Raw genomic sequence first — 20,622 nt, 5'->3', positions numbered from 1 at the left:
TTTTTCCATTCAAACTGCCTCGTCTTCCACCGGCTGCTGCCCTCTCTTCCTGCCTGTCTTTGACCCACTGTCACGCACATGCGCAGTAGTGGTAATCCAGGTCATCTGGGACGTAAACTACTAATAGCTACTGCTATAAGTTGGTATCATTGCAAAACGGTGTTAGCAACAGAGGTTAAAAGACTGGGCACATTACCGCCAAAATACAAAGGAAGAATGCGATGCAGCGAGTATTACAAGTATCATCAATAAGAATATGACTCATATTCACATGACTCAACCAGCATCCCAGAATACCCGCTAGTACAATAATTTCACAGTCAGAAGGTTGGTTATTCTCTTTTATTCTAACTTGAAACATGATTATGGACTGCCTGGCCTTGGTCCCATCTGCGCTAGTATGATAAGATGCCTTTGAATATTGTGATTCAGCCAAGTTATTTCATTCTCAGGGCATTGATTCAATTGCAACTGGACTGTTCTGGTTGTGTTTGATAATAGTATGATCATCATGTAATTCCTTTTATCTGAAAACAGGTACTAAAATAAGATGAAGATTAAATAATTTTTGTTGTGCTTGATTTGAATCGGGATTTGATGATTGGATGATTTCAATTGAACAACCCTGTTTGGAATGTGGGGACTCAATCACACTGAGCCAGTACTATTCCGGGTTGTTGTTCTGGTGTTAATTCTACGTAGGTTCAACTCGTGGCTTTGCACTGGCAGAGCGTCAACCAAGATTTACGTCACTGCAGCAACAATAACGTTCAAAGCAGCGCATGACTTGAGTTCACTGCTTTGTGGCCGTACGATGACTGTTGAATGTTGACGCCGGGGTCCTGTGGTCTCCACCCCCCAGCCACTTATGTAATGGGACCTTTCTAGAAAATAGTTGGTGCTTGCTTGTCTACGTCCGGTTTAGCCAGCCTTAAGTGGGGGATTTTGCAGTAATAGTTCCAATGCTAATTTGGGCATTTTCTTGCTCCAAACCAGCACGGCTGCCAGCTCCACGTGAAAGGTATATTAACGACTTTATACAACCCTGTGATAGCATCAATCTTTTGAGATGTGGTCCACTGGGATAGCAGCATCTCAGCCTGCGACGATACAACTGGTTGGGAAAACTAACATTCATATCACAATTATCTGCAAATCAGAGGCAGGAGGTTGTGTGTATCAAGGTTTTTAGCATTGTTAAAAAGTCTGAAATTAGCAGAGATGGGAAGTACTTACTACTTTGTTACTGTACTTGAGCCGTTTTTCCACTACTTTGTAATTCAGAGTATTTCTTTTGAAATACTTTTTACTTTTATCCGTTACATTTTATCACCAGTATCTCTTCTTTTACCTTGATACATTTTCAAAACAGGGTCGTTACTTTTGTTTTACATGATGCGTGACAATGAAAAAATAAATTAGACCGGTGCTCGTGGCTCTGCCAATCATACGAAGGGTTACACCCGGACGTCCCAGCTCCTAGCTCTATCTAAAGTTATGACATCACCCGATGCTACCCGCTACAGAAGATAATGTAATTGGAAGGTGAGGTAAAATGATCGACGCCGTGGAGCGTGTCGACGTTGAAACTGTCAACAATGTGGGCTCGAGTCAGAACGAGCCAGCGCCAGCGAGTCAACAGCTGGCTGCCGCCCGGCCATGGCCTTATCTGAGAAAACATGTCGCGGTAAAGCTAAATGATTACCCTTTCGTTAGCTTGGCCCTGATTAATGACGTTAGTTTTATACTGTTTGAATGAAAAAGCAGCTCATTAATAAAAACGTGATTTCAAGAGGTGGGTCTACCTGCATGCTGTGTTAAGTGGCGACCTTTCAAATTTAATAGCTTTCAAATTATGACATGAGGAGGAAATCAGGTAAAAAATACTTTTTACTTTTACTCACGAAGTACATTTCAGAGCCTGTACTTTTTTTTTTTTTTTTTTTTTAACTTGAGTATTTGAATGAGTGCTTTTACCAAAGTCATTTTTTATACAAATAATTGTACTTTTACTCAAGTACAGAATGTCAGTACTTTTCCCTTCTCTCGAAATTCGATTTTCCAAACTTAAGGCCATAATCACACTTAATAATTACAAGGACAACAAAGCCCACAGATACCTTCTTGGGAGTTTGTATCTTAATATCAAAAACAATATGATCAAACAACACGAGCCTTATTGTTGCCACATAAGGTACGCACTAAACTGCTCGTGTTCATTTTTCAATGGATACTTAATACATCTTTTCCCGTTCGGAGACTGCTCATCAAGATTGTAGTTAACGAACTAACAAAAATAACCAAAAATGCAAATAGAAAAAAAACAATTTGTTAAAAGTAACTAAAACTAACTTCACTTAAAATCTCAATCTATTTCATACATGAGCTTTTCAAGATGTATTTAAATGTATTTCATTTCAGTATTCTTCAGCCATACAGAAAAAGCAAGGTCCAATAGTCTTTTGGGAGTGTGCCTTTTGACATATTACTTATTTTGACCTTTTTTATTTTTTATTTTTTTTGTATCTTGCACCCATAATAAAACTAAACTAAAAAACACATTTTTGAAAAAAAAAAATTAAAAACAAACAAACCTGCTCTAAAAATGAATTAAGACTAACTGAGTTTTTAAAAAATGAAATAAGAACTAATGAAAAATCCCAAACTTTTATAACCCTTGCTACAAAATGATTATCTCAATTCTCTTTGTCGTAAATGTCCCTAACGGTGGTCCTATCTTCCATCCTCCCTCCTGTCTGCCTCAGTTTCTTCTCCGGCTGCTCACCGCTTGGGTGCAGTGTATGGACGATCCGTCCGCGTCTGCCTCGAGCGCCGGCCCCCTGACGCCACCCTCGAGCGGGCCCCGGGCTGACTGGTGGCCCTCGCTGTGTCTGGAGCTGGGCGGCCTGCTGCAGGTCACCCCCGACATCCTGCGGCGACACCTGGTGTGCCAACTCTACAACCAGGGCCTGGACCCGCACGCAGAGGAGGTCAGCTGACGTGACGACCTTTATCGATGAGCAGGTAACGCCTCATTTGGACTTGACGCATGGTTGTGTCCTCTTAGGTGACGTTAGAGGTGGAAGACAAGGACGTGCTGGGCTCTCAGCTGCTGATGATCACAGGACAGAGGCTGAGCTACTCACTGCTGCGCAGTCAGAACCAGACACAGCCTGCTATGGAGATGCTGGCGCGCCTGCCCCCCACCCTGTGCACATGGCTCAAGGCTATGGTGAGAACACCGCCACTTTATTTTGAGTTTTTTTTTTGTTTTTTTTTTGCTGGTCTTTGGGAAGTTAGGGCCCCTAACATGTGGTGCAAAAGCCCTCTTGAAATTGCCTGGGGCATGCACCAGTGTCCTCGCACTTAAGTTGCATTTTTCAGTCTGACATTTATTTTTAAGGATAATTAAAAAAAAAAAAAAAAAAGCAATATTACTTTAACTCATTCAATGCCAGCCATTCGCATTGCAGATAAGCTCCTCAGTACCAGCCATTTTCGTATATTTTGACACATCTTTGAAATCCCACAGAATACTGTATTGTGTTTTATGATTATATACACATAGAACCCACGAAAGGAAAGATTTGACTCTCTTCTTTCATAAGAAAAAAAAAGTTTATTTCTAGCATTTGTCATTCTTGAGTAATTTGCAGTACAACATAGGCAAGTTTGACTGAAAATCCTTTTTCTAGAAAAAAAAAGAGAAATCAAGGGTTTTGTGAAAAGACTTATATGTCAACTATAAACTTATACATTTCAACTGTGACCCCAATAGTTTTGCTTTTATGACACCTCAGATATATAAACAGTAATTTTCTTATTTAAGACCCCAAAACAATTCTAAAAAAGCAACTTTGATGCCAAAAAAAACGTATGAAGATTGTGCTACATATTGGCAATGGTTCTGATAAACGACACCGGTGACATCTGCTGGCGATTGCACGTCATTACAACGCTTCCCAAGCCCGAAACTTTGTGATTAATTGCGTCAGAGCTTGGGCATCAAATGCACACAAAAAATGCATATATCAAGTTAACTCGATGTCGGGGGTGTACTAGTAGATTATAAAAGCGATTTAAAACGATGTAGGCATCAAATTAATCATCACTGTATAGATCAGGCATGCCCAGCTCCAGTCCTCAAGGGCTGCTGTCCTGCCTGTTTTCCAGGATCGTTATCACGATCCGAACTTGCTGATCATTTGAATCAGGTGTGTTGCAGCAGGGAAACATCTAAAGCATGCTGGATAGGTGCCCTCAAGGACCGGAGTCAGACACCCATGGTCTAAGATCAAAAGAAAAAAACCTTGAACATGTTGCGCACTTAAAAAAAAGCTGTTTAATAAACATGCTTGAAGGCATTTAAACAAAGTGTTGCAGTTTGTATTCAAAATTGTGACATAATTATTTTTCCTTTCTACTACAAACGAATACCAGTTCTAAATTTTGGTTATCAGCCCCCTTCACTTCTAATAATAAGTATTGGTCCTGAAAAAAAACATAGTGGTGTATAGCTACTATCAACAGCATCAGTATTTTCCCCACATAAATGGTCATTTTTACAGTAATTTTACGTTCTGAACACACCACCGCATATCTTTGTATATTTTTTCTCTCTTCGTGTTGATCAGAGCTAAAGAATACTAGATACATTAGCGGCGTATATGTTGTTACATGGCACTTAATAGTATTCTTGACCAATTGTAAACTTGATTGGCAGTATATTGCCTGTTAAGGAATTAGTCATTCATTCTCTACATCTGCGCCAAATGTTTGTGAACAGAGCCTAGGTCTGTTATTTATATTTATGTATTTTACTTGTTGTTCTACATTTCAATGCAAACATTCAATTTTCTTGGACATTATTTGCTCTTAAAAAGGTTAGAATGGAATTGTCCTTCTCTAATCTTAATTTAACTATCATGAAAAAACATCATCTACAATACTATCATTCGTTGTGATGGCTTCTAGGAAAATATATCGTCCTATAAAATGTGTTATTTTGACAGGACTAGGTGGATGATGAGGTGAAAAGTGAATTGGTGAATTGGAAACTTCTTTCGTGTTTAAAGTTAAAACCTGAATTGTCCGAAAGACATGACCAATGCTTTGACATGGAGCACGTTATGCACCAACACTTTTGAGTAAGTTAGCTCTATTGTGGAATTGTGCTTCAAATAAATAACTTTGACTTGATTATTTTTTTTCAACCCAAATACTTCTTGAGTAATTGGGGATATACCAGAAATAAGCTTTTCCCACAAAAAAATGTGCACCCATCCCAGACATAAACAGTATTTAAAAAACATTGTTATAAATATATTGGGGGGGGAAAAAATCCACAAATGTGTGAACTTGCAGGTGGTAAAATGCAAGTATGCTGCAGTCCTCTGTACCTTAAACCTTTTTTATATACATGTTAATTGAGATTAAAAATGACCATGAAGTATTTATAATTATAAAAAAAAAAAAAGACCTGGCTCACTGTTTTAAAAAAATCAAGTGTAGCCCCTGAGCGCAGAAGTTTGCCAAGCCCTGGTCAGGACTGCATGCTGATGCAAAATTTTCAAGTACTCTGTGGTCTTGCAGGACTCCAGTGAGCTGCGGTGCCCACTAGTGCCCCTCCATCAGACCAGCAGGCTGGTGAGCCACATAATTGAGATGCTACCAGAGAACCACGCCCAGTACAGCCTGGCACTACACCTCTTGGAGGCGGTGGACGCCCTTACCACGGAAGACTGACTCAACAGACATTGACAGTTCAGTATGTGAAAAACACATCATGAGCTCCGCAAAGGAAAAAAAGTTAAGTAAACAAAGGGCCGCATTTCCCTTATTTTCTCATGGAATTTGTTTCTTATTCAAAACATGTTGATAGAGTTTAACTGTTTCGTTTTTTTTAACATCTCATATTTTTGTACATAATTTATGATTCTTCTGGATTTTTGAGTTAATGATCCTCATCTTCATTCATGTCTGTTATTATTAAGAGAAAGAACCTTGTTTAATGGCTTGTGTGGATAAGCATTTTAGATAATGAATGGATGAATATATATGCAAGCACTTCTGTACTCACAGTGCCTGTAAGCCTTTTATTCTGTAGTTCTGTGGCCACGTTGCCAATTGACAGAATAAACAAAATAGAGCTAATTTTATGGTATTCAGCTTGTCTTATTTCTTAAAGTAAGTTTGAATTTTTTTTTCTTCAGTGAACAGCATTTTCTCTGTAATGAAAAAAAAACCCAACCTAAAATAAAGTGTCCAGACATACATGCTACTGTTGCCCATTCTCATCAGTAGCAAACACACTTATACAACTGGATTTGTTTTAATATACTTTCACCCGCATATAAGTGCAATTTACACACATGATTTATTAACCGAAAGGTAGAAGCCGCATGTACTGCAGTCATGATCACATAGTGACACTTTTGTAGTGAATTCATCCTCCACACTTATATACACAAAACTAAAACAGCCCTTTGACTGGCTCCCTTTTGGACTCAACTTCAGTCAGTGCATTCCATCATAAATACAGTAAACCGCCTCAACATCATTAGCACGATGTGTTCAAGTCTCTGAGAAGCTCTTAGGGTGACAGGTTCCTCAGCGAGAGGACAAAACCAGCAAGTTTCCATGCCGATGGGCTGTTTTTGGCCCATTACTGTGATTTGGCGAGAACAGTCTGACAGCGTGGGCACAGGCAGTCTGGCGACTCCGCAGTGTAGCGTCGACATCGTGGGCATCGATCGGCGGAGGTGGGCACCGCTGCTATACTGTAGCTGGTCTCCTCTCGAATAACACCACCTGAGCACACATCACGTACAATCAGGAAAGCCCCTATCCCACTGAGGGACGAACATTTGCGACTGTTAAAAGGTTAGCGAATGCGCGTTCACGTCAGGGTTCGTTCAAGGTTGCAAACGGTGAGAAACAGTTGAAGTGTTTTTTCTGGCGAATGTTTGCATCCCTGAACGAACCCTGATGAGAATACATATTATGTACTTGCAAATGTTCGCCGCTCAGTGGGATAACTGTTTTTTGGGTACAGGGTTGCGGTGTGGTCTCTCACCTTCCAAGTTGATGAGGAATGTGCCGTGGCTCATGAGGGTGTCAGATGGGAGGTCACGAGGCACCTTGCTTCTCAGGTTGACCCTGGCTGCCATCATGAGCTCAACGAGCTGGGAGGAAGTGGACGAGGGATCCTCTTGGAGAGACTAAAAAGTGAAGCCCAGAGTGTGTTCCGTGTTAAATTAAGACCTAATCAGGACCATGACAAAAAATGGATGGCTCACAAATACAATTTAAATATGGGGGCGAAATATAGAAAACAATCCCGAAAACCAACAAACAAAATATAGCCTCTGAAAAAAATGACTAAAAAGATCCTCACGTGATTATGTTTACCTTTCGTCTTGTCTTACCTCCATAAGCTCAAACAGAAGCCCGGGCTCAATCGCGATGGTGAGGTCATACTGGGCCGCATTTTTGCCAGGAATAGAGGATAAAAAGGAGTCCCTGATGGCGCACGCCCCCTCCACCGCCTCCTCCAGTCCGGGTTGCCTCCACACAGAGCTGCATTTGATCCAGCCGCTCCTAAATAGCGTCTCCTCTTCTGCACAAGGCCCCAAGGAGACATATCAGGCTGGTGGCCGACTCGGCCGAGCCAAACTGTTTGCAGCGTGTTTTACTCACCGGCATGTCCTGGTGTATGAGCAAACACGTCTTCAGCCAGATGAGGCAGGATGGGGGCAATGGATCTTGTCACCCCATCCAAAATCTCCTCCAAGACCGTCTGGCATGATCTTCGGCCCAGCGAGTCCTCGGGATCGCAGTACAACCTGGTAGGAAGTGGTAAGAAAACAACAGTAAAGTTGTGGGCCTTTCAGTGTAGTAGTGGTAGCGATGAAAGCTGCTTATGAAAGAACATGACCTGTCTTTGATGATGCTGAAATAAAAGTTGGAGAGGTCTCTGGTCATGAAGGCTTGGAGGAGGCGTATGACTCGGCCAGCGTCAAACTCACAGTACGCATCTGTCACCTTTAAAGAGATGGATTACAATTCAAATGGAAAGCTGTAGGGTGCAGACCTCTGCAAAGGCAAGTGTACTATATACATTAGTGTGCTGTAAAAAATCATCAGCTCTGCTGTGGCTAATTATCCAATCTCATTCAATTAACCCCAAAATGATTTGCTGTGCTACAACTAATCATCTAAACCAAGTTGGCACATGTGAATAAATTCAGACGAGATCAGCAAATGAAAAATGGTTTTTTTGTGTGTGTATTATATAGATAGATAGACAGACAGGAATATGGTAATGGTAATATAACAATAACTAATCATATAAAATATAATATACGTACATTAATACCACCCAGCTTTGTAATATTGCTGAGTCTTGCTCTTAAATAAAAATGTAATTTTCTCCATGGTCAGTAAAGAGCATCGACTTAAAATTAGGCCTGCAACTAATGATTATTTTATTAATAAATCTGTCAATTATATTTTTCAGACCATAAGGTGTACTTAAAATCATTTAATTTTCCTCAAGACTTGACTGTGCCTTGTATTGTGGCGCGCCCTATGTATGGATGGAAGTGGGCTTTTCAGTTCGTGGTCTTTCCTTCCTATTACATTCGCACTGTCATCTTTATCCACATCTAATAGCTACCAGGTGTCTTTTTTTGTCATACTGGAACTCGAACTACTTCCTGCTTCCGCGTGTGAGAATCATGGGAAGTATAACCCAACTAGACTAATGCTGTGGTCAGACCGAACGCGAGCTGAGCGTTTCCAACGTTACAACTATCAACCAAGATAGCATTTAGTATTAGCCAAAGTAATAACACAACCACCGCTCACCAGATTGACTAGCAATATTCAAACAGACTTCAATCGTCTGTCTGAGGCTCGCCTCCACCGCCCGAAGCGAACCCCTTCTAGTTGCATGGAGAACAAAACAAGCGAGACACGCGGCGCCACCTGATTATTTCATGTCCGCTCTGAACCTAGCATAATCGCGATAAATCTATCAAATAAACATAAGGTACAATTGGAACAGGGGTGCACAAGTCCGGTCCTCGAGAGCCCCTATCCATCCTGTTTTTAGATGTCTCCCATCTCCGACACACCTCATTCAAATGATCAGCTCGTCAGCAAGCCTTGCAGAAGCCTGATAACGGTCCAGATTATGCGTTACTACCTTCATGCTGTACTCGCGCAGCAGGTGCAACATGTACTGGTCGATGTACATCATCTCTTTGGCCTCCACTGCCTGAGTCTGCGGGTCAAAGCCGTGCATGTTGCCCAGCAGGAACCGCAAAGTGTTTCTGAGCTGTTAAAGATGAAGAAGAACGAATTAATTGGAGGCTTGGGGAATACGCAATCGGTGCAACGTTGTATAAAATCAATGGCACCGCTACCTTGTTGACGTTGTCTCGGGCCGAGTTCAGGGCCGAAGGTCCGATCTGAACCTCGGAAAATATGTTGGACTCGGCCACCCACCATCGCAGCACGTCTGCCCCGTAGGCTGGCATGCTGCCCTCCTGGTAATGTGGAAGGACAAATAACTTGAGTCAGGAAAACTGCAGCAAAGACAAAGAAACACATTGTTGCCAAATGGACTAAGCAGTTTGGATTCCAAAGCATACATGACGGGGCAGGGTAAAGTGAGGGTCTATGTGGAGGAGATGTTCAAATGACTATTAGTCCGTCAGTCATCATTATTATTCCAAGTCCAACGGTGGCGATGACAGCCCATCGGCATGGAGAATGTAATAAAGACGTCATACGCAGACGCAGCACAAGCAGACATGAGTTAAAAAACCTGAAACAAACAGTGCAACTGTATATCTTTCGGTCCCACAGACTGCAATGTCATTGTCACATATTGTTTTTATTTCACCAATCACGTCTCTATGTGTGTGTCTTTTTTTTTTGCTGGCTGTGGTTGCCGACGACAGACTTGGCTGGCCTAAAATAATACCGGAATAATGACTGACGGACTGACATGCCACCACTGGTAAAATAAGTACAGGTAAAGTCATTTTAATCATCCATACATCCATTATCTGAATAATTTTTTTTAATTATACATTTTTGTATTATATTTTTAACTCATTCGCAGCCGCGGATATTTGTATTTATCAACTGCAATCTGAACATTTACTGCTAATGATGATTATAATCATCGAGTACGTTTTTTAACCGGCAACATTTTTTTTTTTTTAAACCTCTTGATTCTGGGAAATATCTACAAAATGTTCACAATTTTTCTCCACCCTTGTACAATATGGCGGGATAATTTTTGATGTATTTTTGGGGAAAGAAAATGCCTACTAATCACAGGAAATTACAGTAGGAGCAGAAATTCACTGTAAAGCAAGGACCCCTCTACCTATTATACATTATTTATACCAACAGTGCAAATGAATATAGACCCACACTCGACTACATCACAATTGGGTGACCTTAGTGAAGTCGCACAAATATAGTATGGCAATTTCTCAAGACTATTTTGTGCCACCACTGTCCCTTGCAGACGTGTGCTGTTTACGTAAACAGAGCTACAGGACTCAAGTCACAGACATGTGCGTGCAAGGATCAAACTGCCCTCAAAAAAGGGTTAGGATTAGATTTTTGTTTTTACCTTCCCACCATTGATGACTGCATCCGGATCCACAACATTCCCGAGAGACTTGGACATTTTCTCTCCCTTCTCATTGACCGCAAACCCATGGACCACCAGTGATCTGCTCAAACAATCAGTAAGGTGACTGTTTTGTCAGAATCATATTAAAATTGCACAATTTTGGACACGCCTCTTACTGAAGCATCACTGCATTATTGTTTTCTTTTTTTTAATGTACTGTATACAGTATAACCTAAATTTATATTTTGAGTGGCAGACTACACACACGAGCAGAGTTTCGCAAGCGTCATGTAACTAAGGCACATATTTTACATCAAAAACACCACCAAACAAAAAAGTAACAACAAATAAATATACTGCAGTATACAGAAATAATGATGATCTCTCAATTTACTCCAAAATGTAGTCATTCAGTGTGAAATTAGAATCTGTTTAGTTGAACACGAAGCTGATACAGTAAATGGGGGCGGGGGAATCGAAACTTGAGCCCTGCCGCAAATATCCTCAAGTAACTGATGGTCACCCCCAAAAAGGGTTTGTAATTGCCTCTTTTGATGTTGGCAAAAACTCACTTGTAAGGCGCCTTGTTCCTGACGGCCACGCTGGTGAGCAGTGACGACTGAAACCAGCCTCCGATCTGGTCCTTCCCTTCCACGTACGCGTCTGCCCTGCAGTCGGTCTCTTTAGGGGAAATCAAAAGAGACCCGATGTCATGCCAGCAATACAACATCGAACGCAGGGTTACTTTCTGTTAGTTCTTGTCCACAGAGCACTGGACGTGGAAATATCAAAGAAGGCAACAGCCGTGAGCAGATTGACCAAATGCCTACCAAAAAGCTGTTAACATGTCACGTCAGAGACAATTGGGAAAAAATGACACCACAGGATGAGACCAGCAGACTGCCTCATTCTCAACCAGTCTGCGCGGAAAACTGTTGGAAAAGACGTGCAGCTGTTGCCAACGGCGGACAAAAGCAGGAGAAGTCCTGCATGCAAAGTAGGGTGGGGCCATTAACCAATGTGGGACCACTCATCTGCAACTAAGGCCCAAAAGAGGAAGGACGAGCATTTGGAGTGACAAGGAGAGCAAGGGCCTTGCAAAAGGAAAACAGCCGGCCGTGTGTCGACCATGAAGCAAATTGGTCCAACAACCTGTGACCAGCGGTTTGCGCAGTGGCGCCGGGAGCCAGCTGAGCTGAGACTCAGGCTCATCAGAGTCTCCCTGTAGCTCCTCTGAAAATGACAACAATCCGACATTGGACAACTTTAACCAAACTTTTATGGAGAGGCTTGTTATGGAAAATTGACTTTTTACAGTGTGATGTCCCTTGGCGGGCTCCGTCAGTCCCGAACGGACGCTCATTTTGTGGACGGACAGAGGAGTGGAAGTCTTTTGAAAAGGACGGACTAAGCAAGGACGGAAGTGGGTTTTCGTCCATCCATCTATTTGTCTATTAAAGTGCTGTGTTGGGTTGTTTTAAAAACAAGACCACAGTTCTCTTGTGCTATACCACGGAGCCGCCTTTAATAACTACCTGCACAACACTCGTGCGTTCCTTGCAGTAACATTGCACGGGCATTGTCCGCCCTCTAGTGGTTCAACACATGTAATACCATGGATTATGCCACAGGACATTTCACTGATTGACAGAAACACGCCCAGCTTGTCTTGTGTGTGTAATCCGAGATAAGGCATGTATTGGACGTAGGAAAAAGGTGGATAGCAATTTAGTTTTTTTTAACATTTAATTTCATACCTTACCCCTTTGCATGCGAAGTTTGTCCTTGTCTGGGACATCTCTATAGCGTAAAAATCTCTGTCAGCCCCGATGTACACTTAAACAACCCGGAAGTGGAAGTCTTTTGTTTCCTCTTCAAATAACCTTGCATTATTTTGCAATAATTATTTTATTGCGAAATAACACAATAAAAACTGAAAACGTGTTGCATTATAACGCAAACGTTTGGCAATAAAAAGCAATAGTATTGCATTATAAAGCAATCTGGCGGGCTCCGGTCTAATGACAGCTAAATGCTATGTTGGTGAAACAGTTGTAAACAATTCAATCTGCTCATGATATTCCCCGCTGGTAAGAGGATGTGCAAAGGAAATTAGCCAGCTGATGAGCTTTAAATAATGTTCATGAGTGCACAAATGCTTTTTGGGGGGGGCAGCGGGTTGGGGGCGGACTGATGGAATGTAAGGGCGGAAGCGCTTTAAAAGATCGAGGACGAATGGGGGTGGAGAACGATTACTTTTATGAATAAGGATGGAGGGATGAGAACAGAAGGGTACCCAGGTCGCAGGCGGAGGACGGACTGGCAAAAAATGGTTAAGTGCCCATCTCTGGCTACTCATGATTGCTTTGCAGTATTTTAAAAGGTGAAGTAGAACAAATTCCTCACGTTCACCTAAGAGCCATTTAGAATACTAGCAGTTTAACTTTGCATCACGTTTACTGTATTCAATTGTAATTGTTGCCCCCAAGTGGCCGTAGTCAATATGGCAAGTTTAAGGTATGAGCCCAATCTGGGTTTTTTTTTAATTCAATATGGAAATTTTGACCTCTCGAGGGGAAATCCAAGTTACACTGGGTGTGTGAAAATCACAATTGTTTTGAAAATGCCTCTTTTACAGGGCAGAAAAGTCCAACACTACTGTAAACAAAAAACAATTAAACACATTGTTAAACAACAGAGGGGCAGCAGATCACAGAGTTACCGGCATTTCTGGGACAGCAGAAGTGGAAGAAGAAGTTACAGCTCCACTAACTGTTTTTCACTGGATTGTTTTTCTTGATTTTCATACTAATATTGTACTGTAATAATGACTTTTACCACTGAGTTCAAACCAGAGAACTAACGGAACTAAACCAAAGACCACCTTGTGATTTGTGATTTTATTATGGACCTTTCCATCATAATGGGGCATTTTTATTGTTTAGGCAGAACTTCTATTGCAGTATTGCATTTTCTTACCATGTTGATAGGTTACCTAATGAAATGTCAGCTAATTGAATATTAACTGATGGCGGCGGTGCTGAAGGAATCGCGGCATCCCCAGAGGTGCCCCTGACCCCCATTAACCTCTTTACACAACATTAAATAAAAGTTCAGTGTTTAAAATCATGCAATCTCATAGTACTGCGGCAGGATTGGTGACATTATCTGTTGTGATATTACTCTAGAAAAAGATATGACTAGTATACCAACACCAGGTAGCTTTGCATCTTAAAAGCTAGTAGCTGATGAGATAATGAGTTTTACCTTCTAGGACTGCCGCCCATGACGCTCCGCTGTCAAACCAGATGTCAAGCACGTCCTCTCCACGGACATAATCAGTTACTGGTCCTGCTTTGCTCTGATTAGGACATAAAACAGTGAACAACTTATTCACTAACCAATCATAAGAAGAGTGAAAATGGCGATAAGAGTAGAGAACCGCTCTGGACTGACACAAATACAGTATCTCTCATTACCTTCCAGTGCAAACTACACCATACCACTGAAGCTACAAAAACATAAGGTTAATAAATTCATGTTTCCAACTGAGCATTACTGCCTCTTTAAAAGCCATTTCTTACTCCCTAATCAATAAACAGTATATGGATTTTTATACAGCGGACTATATAGTTCACTTGTCCGTCAAAAGAAAAATAGCTTCCAAACACTACTCGACACTGCTGTAAATGACAACATACTGGATTTTAAGCTCAGATGGTGGAACTTACATAATAAATATTGGAATAAAAAAACACATTGAATAACATTTTATTGTTCTGCGATCTGCAATTATTTACTGAATGATAATCAATTTCAGTTTGAGTCCAAGTTTAATGTATTTTACAAAAATACAAGCAAAGCCCTTTATGTCCAGCCATGTTGTGATGTGTTGTTCTGCTTACAATTAAAGGAAAAAAATACAACTCCTGAATTTGTCTAGTGCCAAAATTGAAATAAAACCCTGGAAATGGAAAATCATTTTTCGGTATTGGCACAATGAATCATGGAAAATATTGCTTTTCTAGTGACTATCAATCGCTCACTACTTTTCGACAAACAACTAAGAAAGAATTGTGATCAAGCTCTTGCCCTGGATGTCATTTAACCATACAGGTGTGCCTAATGAAGTGTCCGATGCGTACACACATTTTGACGCACGCACCTTTTTGAGCACATCTGCTGGCAGTAAAGTGTCGATCGGAAGCTCCCACCAACAGTCGCTGCCCTTTTCCTTGAAGAGAGTAGCTATATGGGACACAGTGTGTCTGCACAGGCAGGAAAGGCAGGCACCACAATACACGTTCAAACTTTTTGTATTTCATAATGCTGCTTATTTTGTCCACAACATTACTTGTTGATGAGCGCCTCGCCGGTCTCTCGGTGGTAGAAGACCGGGATGGGGACTCCCCAGCTGCGCTGTCGTGAGATGCACCAGTAAGTGCGTCTGTCCAGCATGGACACAAGGCTGCTGCGTGCTGACTCTGGCAAAACGCGAACCTTTTGCAGCGCATCCTGGACACACACACACACGCAGCTCTTTTTACACCAGAACAGACAATGCTTATGTGCCCCAACACAGAGTGAAGGCAATTCACAAATCTTGACCTTTGCCTTGTCCTTGAGTGAGCCTGTGTTAATAAACCACTGTTTGCTGGGCCGGATAACAACAGGTTGCTTCGTCCTCCAGTCATACGGGTAACTATGAACGCAATCCTCTTCTTTTGCCAAAGCCCCGCACTCCTTCAGCATGCAGATCACTGACGCGTGTACAAGGAGGAAGAGGAAACGCATGTCATCCTGGTGTCAGACAACCAAGAGAACGCTACCATTCTTTGGGGGCACATTTTCTCAGTACCTTTTTCGGTGCCTTCTTTAAACACAGATAGACGCTGGAGCTCTGGCCCTGCCAGCTCTGTGAACTTGCCGTCCTCGTCCACCATACACTCCTTCAATAGAACCACAAGGGCTGAATCCGCGCCAAGCATTTTCGCCTTTTCTCATCGAAGTTGCCTCACTAAGTAGAACGTACCACCGGGAGTTTAAACTGAGAAGCCACGCTGTAATCCTCAATGCCGTGTGCTGGTGCTGTGTGGACCAATCCTGTTCCTTTTGCCATCGTCACATGATTGGCGGGCAAGAGTGGCACTTTCTTGTCAGGAATAGTGGGATGATTGCAGATCCCACCCTCTAGTTCTGATCCTGTTGTTGGGATACCGGACATTCGTGTGTGATTGTTCCTTTTGTTGACAACTTAAGTGTGTGTCTAAGGTTACCAGTGAAGGTGGCGACACTCTCCAGCTCTGTTCCCAACACTGCTGCCATACTGACAGAGCGCTCGGTGGCCATTAAGAGCAGTTGAGAGTTGTCTGTCCTCCTCATCACAGAGTACCTGTAAATACATTACACCATCAAAATTGTTAAACGTTGTTTGTAACTCCACACATTTTTCCCCCGCGTTTTAGTCACAGTGAAACTATTTCCATTCGCGTGGCTTCACAATAAAAGCAATTATACAATACAACTTTATTTATATAGTGCGTTTCACAACAGCTGCAGCTGTAACAAAGCACTTTATAAACACGTCTCGAAATGTCTTCAGCACCAATAACAAGTTACAGTCGCAGTTACAGGAACATGTGTGCATGCAGGAGGTTGAGAGCTGCTGCTTACTGGGCATTTGGCATGTAGCAGACCGCCTGGTTAGCGGGGATAGTCCAAGGCTGCGTGGTCCACACCAAAACACAAACATCACCCTGACCTGCAGATTCACAAATATCAAAACAAAAATTCAAAGACATTTGAAGCGATAATCCACCCAAGGCAAACAATGGTGTTTTCTACACGCGAATGTTCGCATTACCGGCTTTAGATGCTATCTTAGGCGGCAGTGTGACCAGCGGGAACGTGGCGTAGATGGTTTTGCTCAGATGCTCGGGGTTGTACTCCAGTTCTGCCTCAGCTAAGGCAGTTCTAACAGCACAGGCATGAAATGATTGGCTCAAGAAAATAGAGGCTGTGCTTAAAAAAATGGGTTCCAATGCTGCGATATGCTGTTACAGACAGTAAATGCCACAGAAAGAAAAAATGGTTAACGGGTACAAACATAATCAGAAATGTTCAGAGTCCATACAAATAAGATATCGGAGCAATCGGACTGGGCGCTTACTAAGGCCCGTAGAGTACCGAAAGTGACTCAACCGGACAAATGCAAAAAAAAATACAAATAGTCTGCAACTTCCCGCCGCACATCAAGCAATTGATCCTTGCACATTTAACGAAATCGCAAAACGGAAAAAGTAACACCACCATTTCGGGAGGTGCTACATACTCTTCTTTTGTTTTTTTAACCACAAACAACATGACGCATTTTTCAAGTAAGACGTGAATTTCCCCGACTGCTGTGGGTAAAACACAACACACAGATAGGAAACCGGTAAGAAATACACGGAGAGTGTGTGTGAATCATTGAGTGGCCCAATTTAGTGACTGACTGTATGACAGAGATTCTTTATTTATACTTCATTGGTACGGCCTGGCAATGCCGGCAGCCAGCTGAATCTCACATGTACCTGAAAATGCTAATTCTGGTTGTCAAAAGTCAAGTAATACAACATGGCATTAGGATTGACCGTAACAGCTGGGATGTTGTTCACTGAATTGCAGCAAAACTCGCGGCTGAACCCCACACACACTCTGCGACATTTAGTCGGGTTCAACCGCATCGCTCGATGTGCAACAGGCCTAAAGGCTTTGATCTTACAAGACACTTCCAAGTTATACCACTGCTTTTTTGTTCATCTTTTAATAAACAATTTTCAAAGGGTTCATGTGGCAAATGATACTACAAATATCTTCATACCTTGATGACGGAGACCAAAAAACAGGCTTGTAATCTTGATAGATGAGCCCCTAAGGGACAACACAGTGAAATGAATACACTTGAATGTAGAAACCTAAGCAAACCCAGGATTGAGCAGAGAAAAGCTGTTGTTCCTCTCCAATCTTACAATTGAAAATACAGAAATGGGCATTTAATTGGTTGACCATTGCCAGATAACCAAAGCAGATAAAGCCACTATGTGGCAAAGTTTTCACAATCAATCCAGTATCTCTAGCTCTTATACAAGCACTCTAGAGCTCTAGCACTAATAACAATGGGACCTAAAAATTGTACAAACAAAATGAAAATAATTAAATGTGTTTGGTGGAAAAGCACACAAAATAGAAAATGCAAAATAAGGTGGTTGCACAAGTATACACAACCCCACCATTTTGCCAAATTTAGCTGCGTGTGGACGTTTTATTATTTTTTTTAAAAAGGAGAAAAAGTAAGAAAACTATGTTCATATTTCTAAAATAGCCCACCTTGCTGTGCATCTCCTGGAACACTTTAAGCTGAGCGGCCTCATAGTCACCATCATAGGTGTAATAGCACTGGTCCCAGTCAGCCATCACCCCCCAGCGCTGGAAAGCAGCCTTCTGACGCTCTATGGCCTCCTTTGCAAACTGACGAGCTGCATGAAAACCAACATGACGAAGCAAACCCAGAAAGTTTACAGAGCCACCGGCATTTCTTTCCTACCCTTGTGCCTGATCTGTAGAGGGCTGAGATCCACGGCATCCAGCTCGCCCAGAGCTTTCAGCTCAATAGGAAGACCATGGCAGTCCCAGCCCGGGATGTAGTGGACCTGTCGGCCCCTCAGCATCTCAAACCGGTTATGGAAGTCTTTCAGGATCTGGATCAAAGGAATGAAAAGTTGGAATTGATATGGTACCAAAGTTCTTTGTCATCCATCACATCCATAACAATCACACCAAAAAGAATATATTGCACATTTTTTTTATACAAATTGTTATTAATGTTAATTTTCTGTACAGTAAAACACCATGACTTCTGTAGCTCTTTTTACAATTCAAGCCTGGACAGTTAATTCATAATATACAGTTAATTATTTCAACCAACACTGGGTTTGAAGTAATTTCTCATTTGATTTTCTACCATACAGGTCGTGTCAGCTGCTATGACTAGGGATGGGTACTGAGCTCCAGCGCTAAACTGGCTCCTGTAAATTATTTTCTTACATTTTATTTACATTAATGTCATTGTAGCTGCAAGACAAGATCAGTCATAAATTAAAACAACAATTTAAAAAGCAGTGTAAATTCTAATATTTGTTTTAATATTTTTCTAAACAAAAAAAAAGGACTGATAATATCATTAAAGTACTGCATCAATAAGCAGCTTGATTAAGAGTAGTAACAAAATCTTAATGATACCCATCCCTAACTATGACAGTGAGCAACAGAAAAAAAATGACATAAAATGTTGACCTTGTTTAGTGCATGTCCTACGTGTGGGTCTCCATTGGCATATGGGGGTCCATCGTGAAGGCAAAACTTCTTGGCCTTCCGCTCACTCTGCCAGGTGTACAAACTTGCAAACCCACACTTCTATGAACAAATCACATATGTAGATGTTTAACATACAGCTGATGGTGTGACAAAAAATGTCTGATGAACAGTGTGTGTGCGGGTGTAACCAAATGCACAAGATAGGTATACAATTGTTAATTCACTGTAATGACGCCAAACACGCAACTGTTCTAAGACACAGGTGTCAAACTCTAGACTTCTAAGATGATAATATTGTACTCCGTTATGTATGTATGGATGGATGTATGGATGTATGGATGTATAGATAGATAGATAGATAGATAGATAGATAGATAGATAGATAGATAGATAGATAGATAGATAGATAGATAGATGAAAGTTAACTCACGTCACTATGAATTGATTTAAAATTGTGTCGTAATGTCATATTGCAATTATCAACACAAATAAGCCAGGTCCAAAGTACTCTAGTACTATATATCCCAGGTCATGCCGTCAACAAGGAAGTCATCAAACATCTGGAAGGTTTTGGAACTGAAGGTTTATCCAAAGCTGGTCGGTCGTACCTTCTGAATCTCGATTTCTCTGTCAAGCAGCTTCTGTCCCGACAGTTTCATGGGAAAGTCCGTCCGGGGAAGGAGCACGGTGTCCCGGTATAATCCCTGAGCAGAGCCCGGCTCTGCGGACTGAGTACTGCCCTCGCCCGCGGAAACACCATGACAGCGACTAGAGCTACACAAGAAGGACCGGTGGGGGAGGCCACCTCCTCGGTGTGACCTCCGTCCCCATCTCGTTAGCGTCCGGCTTACGACCGAAACACGGCACAGCAGCATTGAGGTGTAATAGAGCTTTGGAGGAAATAAACGCCTACTGTTTTCCCGTGTTGTCTGTTGTGACAGAATCCTGTGGCGCTTCAATGCGTCCACTGCACTCGACTTTGTTTCTACCGGAAGAAATAAAAAGCAGGACAACTACGGAAAGCGATGCGGTCAAAATAAATAAATTCGATCAAATGTTGTACGCACATCGACCCAAAAGAGGGCACTATTTAGCAATTGCCTTAAATAAATTGAATTTACTTAAATTTTCACCTGTTCTACTTTTGTACCATCCATCCATCCATTATAGGTACTGCTTATCCTCATAAGGGTCGCGGGCGTGCTGGAGCCTATCCCAGCTGTCTTCGGGAAGTAGGCGGGGCACACCCTGAATTGGTTGCCAGCCAATCCCAGGGCACACAAAGACGAACCCCCGAATTCACAATCACGCCTAGGGGCAATTTAGAGAGTCCAATCAACTTACCATGCATATTTTTGGAATGTGGGAGGAAACCGGAGTACCCGGAGAAAACCCACGCAGGCACGGGGAGAACATGCAAACTCCACACCGGGAAGCCGGCGCCGGGATCGAACACGAACACGAATTGTGAGGTGGACGTGCTAACCAGTTGTACACCGTGCCGCCCTACATTTGTACCAAGTTGGACGATTAGAGTGGTTTAGTGTTACAAATAAAACAATTAAATGTGAGGTTGAGGTTGCGTGCGTGTTTTTTTACTCCCGAATGTT

The 20,622-nt window shown here is 42.0% G+C and overlaps 2 protein-coding genes across 5 annotated transcripts in view; one reads left to right on the top strand and one right to left on the bottom strand.

The window, feature by feature from the left end:
• Window positions 1–6,153, top strand: part of rab3gap2 (RAB3 GTPase activating protein subunit 2 (non-catalytic)) — a 30,573-nt gene extending 24,420 nt beyond the window's left edge. For all 3 annotated transcript variants that reach the window (XM_086048933.1, XM_086048934.1, XM_086048932.1), the window contains 3 exons: window positions 2,766–2,990; window positions 3,068–3,232; window positions 5,593–6,153. In XM_086048933.1, the coding sequence (XP_085905059.1) occupies window positions 2,766–2,990; window positions 3,068–3,232; window positions 5,593–5,745 (543 nt within the window). In that variant the 3' untranslated portion in view covers window positions 5,746–6,153. The remainder of the gene's footprint in view (window positions 1–2,765; window positions 2,991–3,067; window positions 3,233–5,592) is intronic.
• Window positions 6,154–6,312: 159 nt separating this feature from the next.
• iars2 (isoleucyl-tRNA synthetase 2, mitochondrial) lies at window positions 6,313–20,150 on the bottom strand. 2 transcript variants are annotated; one of them, XM_086048935.1, is made up of 24 exons: window positions 19,621–20,150; window positions 18,992–19,111; window positions 18,243–18,396; window positions 18,026–18,174; window positions 17,520–17,569; window positions 16,521–16,630; window positions 16,331–16,418; window positions 15,934–16,049; window positions 15,690–15,859; window positions 15,516–15,606; window positions 15,266–15,417; window positions 15,012–15,172; window positions 14,823–14,925; window positions 13,925–14,018; window positions 11,810–11,890; window positions 11,230–11,338; window positions 10,655–10,757; window positions 9,429–9,551; window positions 9,209–9,340; window positions 7,937–8,043; window positions 7,699–7,844; window positions 7,428–7,618; window positions 7,076–7,220; window positions 6,313–6,810 (listed from the first exon to the last, which is right to left on the bottom strand). In XM_086048935.1, the coding sequence occupies exons 1-24, from the start codon at window positions 19,885–19,887 to the stop codon at window positions 6,665–6,667; spliced, it is 3,108 nt and encodes a 1,035-aa protein (XP_085905061.1). In that variant the 5' UTR covers window positions 19,888–20,150; the 3' UTR covers window positions 6,313–6,664. The 2 variants fall into 2 exon arrangements, with proteins under 2 accessions (XP_085905061.1, XP_085905062.1); XM_086048936.1 differs by lacking the exon at window positions 11,810–11,890 and having other exon boundaries at window positions 19,621–20,133.
• Between the last annotated feature and the right edge of the window lie 472 nt (window positions 20,151–20,622).

Source organism: Filicampus tigris, chromosome 13 (genome assembly GCF_054856515.1).
Source record: "Filicampus tigris isolate MCC_2025a chromosome 13, RoL_Ftig_1.0, whole genome shotgun sequence".
Classification (NCBI taxonomy): domain Eukaryota; kingdom Metazoa; phylum Chordata; class Actinopteri; order Syngnathiformes; family Syngnathidae; genus Filicampus; species Filicampus tigris.
Note: the sequence above shows the minus strand (reverse complement) of the source record. Positions and strands in the feature narration are given on the sequence as shown.